We start from the raw sequence: 6,143 nt of genomic DNA, 5'->3' as shown, positions 1-6,143 counted from the left end.
GGCTCTCTACGGGGACAGAAGTTTCATGAAGCCACTTGAAGTTGCTTGAAGTTGATCATGATTAAGTCCTCATGCTGTTGTGTTGTTCCTCCAACTTATGCCGTGTTGAAGTTTTCCCACACGTTTGCCGAGAGCCACAGTCTGCTTACGTGTATCACAGAGGGCACAATTCGCTTTGTATATTTCATACCGAGGTGTCCTGTGCCCACACGGAAGTGGAGGCACACCTCGATTTGTTCACGTTGACGTTGTATATTACCAAGCAAGTCCCAGCATGTCATACCTTGGAGACAATTTAGTTCCAGTATGACCCTGGTCTGTACATATCGCCTTTGCTATTCACTCCTCTGTCATGAGGGTCGTGATGTCTTGCAACAGGGCTTCCAACACGCGATGTTTATTCAATGCGAACGCATGCGCAATGCAGCCAAGAACAATGAACATGTGGCGCACCGGCAAGGGAAGTGCGGCACTGCGCTGCCAGCTGATGTCAGCAGGGGTCGCCCAAGGTCGCACAAGGTCACGTCGGCCTAGAGGCCGGGGGTGACTTCGGATCGCGGAAGAGCCCGGCTGATGAAAAGACTAGTGGGCACATCATCTGGAACATCGATAGGGCGTTAGCTGCACCACGACCGTGCGGCCGATTACTTCTAGCGCGGACCTTGACCCTGACCCTTGACCCTACCCTTGGCCCTGACCCCACCATTAAAGCCTCCAGCTCCACCAGGGCCCTATTTCAGCTCCTCGGAAGTTTTTTGTGGACAATTTCTGCTCGTCATGTGACCTGTGACACAGAGGTTCGAGTTCGTGCTTTCGAGTTAGCTTATACAGAAGATTCATATTTTAGCTCATACGGAGTCCCAGCATTTATCATTGCTAAATGTCAGAGCAAGCCTCTGGATAAAGACCAGGCACTTCCACGGACACAGACATGCAGAACAGCTGGAGGTCATAAATGCCTATCACTCACACAAGCGGATCAGTGGCGTGAACGCTGATATCAACCTTTAAGGAAGAAAACGAATCGTTCATTAACACTAACGACTTAGCTAACGTGCGAGTTAGGATCATTCGACATCCGGCTGACTATGACAACCTGCTGACAGCGATGGGCAGATGCTTACCTTATCCTGCTCTGACGTCATGACGTCCGCGGCTCAGTGGTAACCGTAGCCCTTATCATCCTCGGGCTGCGTGACGTAATAGCCCCAGGGCGCGAACACGTCGTAGCCGTGACCCTTGCTGGGCCCGCGGTACGTCTGCAGCAGGGGGAGAGCTTCAGAGACCGCACACCGGCTGGCGCGGCAGAAGGGCGCGCCGGGGAGGTGCGACGGCGGGATCAGTAGCTTTTGACAGTCGTCTTCATGCGAGGCACAAAACAGAATTGGCTACCCCTACCCGCGTGAAGTGAGGTCTCTTCATCCGACATGGGTGTGTGCAAATGGCAAGCACACAAGCAGCACGTAGATACGGCACGAACCAACTACTTACAGCACAGAGCAATTCGAGCAATCCATGGAATGTTTGCTGGGTGAATTGAATAAGAACCTGCCGTAATTGGAGAAAAAAAACACGGTGTGTGTGCGATATGTGTGTTGAAATCGTTCCATTATTGGTCCATTAACGTATAAGAATTACCGAACTATATCAATTCCAATTGGTGACACCTCCAGCATTGCATTTCACTTGCGCGGCTCTCTTCCAGTGGAGCTCGTCTGTCTGTCTGTGAGCCTAGTCTAGTCTGTGAGTCTTTCTGTCTGTGAGTCTGTCAGTAGCCTAGTCTGTGCTCACGGCTGCACTCCCCTATGCATTATGTGGGTGAAAATAGCAGTTAGTCGGCGCAAAGGAAAACATGCCGCACACCGTAGCGTGGATCAAGCACTTCCGTGGTCAGCGTTTTGATGAAACTAACGTGCATATAACAGCAGGGACTTCAGGCATCGGCGTTTATTCGGATGCACATGCCTAACGTAACACCTCAATTTTAACTTAATCTGTGAAATTTCACAGCATGTGTGGCATGGCATGCCTTACCTGTGGCGTGACATGCCCCACCATGCCACACATCAGCACGCACCTGTATTTTGACGCGTCCGTAGGAGGGTTTGCCGTAGCCTTGTCGGGGCTGGATTTCCGCCACCACAAACTTGTCGCGGCCGTACGGCTGCTCCGGCTGGTAGCCGTAGACCGGCTCTGGCTCATACCCTTGCGGGAAGGCGTCGGCCGCCGCCAGCAGGCAGGCCACGGCCAGGGCCGGAACCATCAGCTGCGGGAGGACAGGAGCAACGGCGTCACAAAACTATGCTCACGGCCGCCACCGAGCTTTCGGACCTCACACCAGCACAGAAGCCACGGGCCTCACACCAGCACAGAGGCCACGGACCTCACACTAGCAGAGAGGCCATGGGCCTCACGCCGGCGCAGCGGCCACGGGCCTCACGCCTCCACAGAGCCCACGGGCCTCACACCGGCAGAGAAGCCACGGGCCTCACACTGGCACAGAGGCCACGGGTCACACTGGCACAGAGGCCACGGGCCTCACACCGCCACGAATCCTACGGATCCTCACATAGGCACGGAGGGTTCACACCGGACGGACTCCACGGGCCTCACACCGGCAGAGTCCACGGACTTCACACAGGCGCGGAGGCCACGGGCCTCGCACCTACACGCAGCCTATGGGCCTCACGCCGGCACGGGGGCCGCACACCACCACAGAGGCTACGGGCTTCACGCCGGTACAAAGACCTGGGGACGACCAGAGCCGCGGCCAGCGAACTAGCCGAATGAGACCAGCTGGGATCGACACAACGCGTGGAGTCCGGCTACCAGCTGGGCCGACACAAGGCGCGGAGTCCGCTTTAGCGGGCGGAGTCGGCTGCTGCCCAGTGGCGCCTCGCCAGCCAGTCTGCGGGGTCCCACAGGCCCGCCGCCCGGGCGAGCTCGTCGCGACGGCCGGGCACTGAGCAGCACCGAGTGGGCCGGAGCCGGCGGCCGGCGGCCGGAACTCACGGCTCGTGCAGGGCTCATCGTGCGGCGTTGCTCGGCGACTGCTCCGGCGCGGTCCGGCGTCGCCTTTATAGCGGCCCCGGCCGGCCGTTTCACCGGCTCCGGACCTGGCCGTCCGTGGGAGCGGGCGACCGAGAGCCACGCGGGAGAAGGGAACGGCACGCGGGCCTAAGGCGCGACTCCTAGTGCATTAGGGTACAGGGACGTCAAAAATCACAGGCGAAACGTTGATGGTTGCATGAATAAAATGAAGCTGGCACGCTCACTTTGCCATGCATGGAAAGGTATATTTTGCTCGACAGCAAAAGGCTTGGTAGGTATTTTTGTGGAGCCAAAATGCGGCAAGCAGTGGATATTTGGTTCCTGTGACTTGCGTTTGGTTTTGTAGGATGACATTTATTGATTTGCGGCTTTCGATGTCCGCATACCAATGCGGCAAAGATCTCGAGCATAACGTGCTAAAGTGTGGGTTCAACAAGTGTGTTGATTTTCTGCTCGTTTTCAGATGGTCGCCACAATAAGCCACAAGTGCTCTGGCTATTGCCCCTACAATAAGCAAGCAGGATTAAATACTTTGCAGCCCATACGACCTCCGTGGCAAGTCCGTGTTGAACTGATAACTGTTAGGCCAGATGTTGCGCTTCACGTTTGATTTTAAGGTGAATGCACTGCCCATACTGGCCATATGCACTGGCTATATGCAATTAGCACGCCCTCAGTGGGGAAGGTAATACGACCCCAGAAATTTTTTTCCAGAATGACTTGCATAGTTGTAGGTAAGTGAATATTTCTTTTGACATAGATAATTAGACATATTTTGCAAGATCTCCGGCCTACAGCAGGTAAAAGTCAGGACATGGCTGTCAGTAAAGACAATTCCGAGAGATTTGTTCAACGCGAAGCGACAGCATAGTGTTTGAAGAGCTCATAGAACTTCGAGAGGTTTTCTTAAGCAATTAGACTACTGCACCTGGGTTTACGACCAACTCCACTTATCTTGGTTTAAGTTTGGACGTCAGAGCAAAGTAAAAATGTAACCCCCTTGTTGCTGGAAAACTTGCTTTATGAGCCCCTTTTTTACGCTTATTACAATTCATCGGTCACAACAACATAAAAATGTCCTATGTAGGCTTCATGAAAGTGGTGGGCCATTGGTCTAAAACGAATTCGATCAACTTCTTACTTTGAAAAGCATGCTGTCCTAGAGTAGCACTCGGCGCTGATCACGACCTTCAAATACGAAAATGGTCCGGAAGGCTCCTGGTCATTTTCAAGGTCAAATAAAGTCAATGATCTGATATGAACATCAGCGACATCTCACTGATATGGGGTGTGTTGGCTAGGGCTCGTTGCGTAAGAAGGCCTGGGGCACCCAGGACAACGGTGTTGCGTTTCACCTTGCGTGACCTTATGTGACCAGAATTTTACGACCTAGGGATTTTAAGTTCACCGCAAGCGAGTTCATGAATAATCTCACTTACCCTGTGAGCTTTCTGTATCAGCTCTCTTAGTTACTGAGATATCAGTGGGATGAAATCCCTCCCCCCCCCCCCCCCGCTCCGAACGCGCCACACTAAACCGGCCTCCCGAGCGCGTGTTAATGCTTGTCCGAAGTGAACCATAATATGGTCTATCGCACAAGAGGCCATCTTATTTAGACGATGTGTGACATCTATGAACCCTCAAGGCCTGATCCAAGGGCATAATGCGATGGACGGAAGTTTAGATAGCCAGCTGTTCCCCGTAAGTGAGGCTGAACGACCTATGAAAACAATGTTATCTTTTTTATTAATTTGATCCGAACCTTTTGAATGGATGACTTTCTGGGATCAGCCCCCACGCTAAGCAGTGCTTGTTGTGTGAGCCCTGACCTCACCATCCGATCGCGCAATTCCAGGCAACGGCAGAATCTGGTGGCGAAAGCTTAACGTGCCGCACTGCTCGGCACGGTCCGTCTTGCCCTCTGACGTCAACTGACCTTTAGGGCGACCGCTGCCACCGGCCGCAGGCCATATCTGTCAAGGTCAAATAGCGAGTGCCCTAAAGCGACTCGAACCCACCCTTGCCACGCGTGGGTGGATCGGAGGGCAGGCGCTCTGATCAACTGAGCCACCGGGACTGACTGATCTTGATTGTAAAGATTTTTGAAACGATCCAATCATGAAGAAAATGCAGGTAAGACGCGCATACATAGACAGCAAAACTGCCCGCGCGGAGGCGGCACCAGGCAATTGGAATGAAGAAACTTTCTGGAAGTATGATTCGGAGATTAGTATGGGTTTGGATTTCTTTTTTGCTAGTCGATGGTATCGAAAGATTACATCTCGTACCTCCGGCTTCCCAGGACTTACGGTCTACCGCTGCACTGTCGGCACCCCAGATTGACATGTCGACAGATTGCTGGTTAGAAGATGATCTTAAGGGTGATGGAAAAAAGAAATGTCGTCAGAAAGGTCTTATGGAAAGATTACATGTGGATAAATAGTATGGCCAAAGACCATGAGGAGGAAACAGCATTAAGAGTTGATAAGTAAAGGCTCATACGGAATCAGGATCGTCAGGCAATAGTCATTTGGTGCGAATGTTACATCGTAAAACGTCTGAAAAAGTTCTTAGACAAATACTATAAAATTTCATCGGATAAGGGTTGTCAAGGATGAGATATAGCAAAAGGTCAAAAGAGATAAAGAAAGCTGCAAGCTAAAAATCGTTGAGGGTAAGATGGGTGGTGCGAAATGTCGTACTTATATGGTGTGCGATAGTATCGCACCAGGTCGCCGAGATTTAAAGAACCCATAGCAAGAGAAGTGACTGCAGCTCCACAATTAAGGTAATTAAGTGAAGCCAGCGTGGCTGCATGTCTTCAGAAAAGACAGAAACAGCATCAGGTGTGGATGCTCACGGGCTTCCTCTTCCCTTCCTGCCATTCAACTCCGCACTCAGTGAACCAAATCTGATACCTGAAATTCTTACAGTGACACGGTTTCCCTACTGGGTGTGCATCTCCAAAGTGGAGGCGCCAAGCAAAACGTCAAATGTTGGGCGTCAGTTGCATTTCCAGCCGGCGCCGACCTCTAACCTGGGCACTCGTTCAGTTCCGACCGTTCGGTTTCGTTCCGGCCGTTCGCCACCTG

General features: G+C 52.4%; 1 protein-coding gene across 1 annotated transcript; it reads right to left on the bottom strand.

Moving 5' to 3' along the window:
* Positions 1–381: 381 nt before the first annotated feature.
* LOC119114712 (uncharacterized) lies at positions 382–3,061 on the bottom strand. The gene is made up of 4 exons (XM_037238728.1): positions 3,013–3,061; positions 2,078–2,266; positions 1,125–1,259; positions 382–598 (listed from the first exon to the last, which is right to left on the bottom strand). Exons 1-3 carry the CDS (start codon positions 3,028–3,030, stop codon positions 1,158–1,160), a joined length of 309 nt encoding a protein of 102 aa, XP_037094623.1. The 5' UTR covers positions 3,031–3,061; the 3' UTR covers positions 382–598; positions 1,125–1,157.
* Between the last annotated feature and the right edge of the window lie 3,082 nt (positions 3,062–6,143).

Source organism: Pollicipes pollicipes, unplaced genomic scaffold (genome assembly GCF_011947565.3).
Source record: "Pollicipes pollicipes isolate AB1234 unplaced genomic scaffold, Ppol_2.1 Scaffold_3033;HRSCAF=3559_pilon_pilon_pilon, whole genome shotgun sequence".
NCBI classification, from domain to species: Eukaryota; Metazoa; Arthropoda; class Thecostraca; order Pollicipedomorpha; family Pollicipedidae; genus Pollicipes; species Pollicipes pollicipes.
This window is presented reverse-complemented; position numbering and strand designations above follow the sequence as displayed.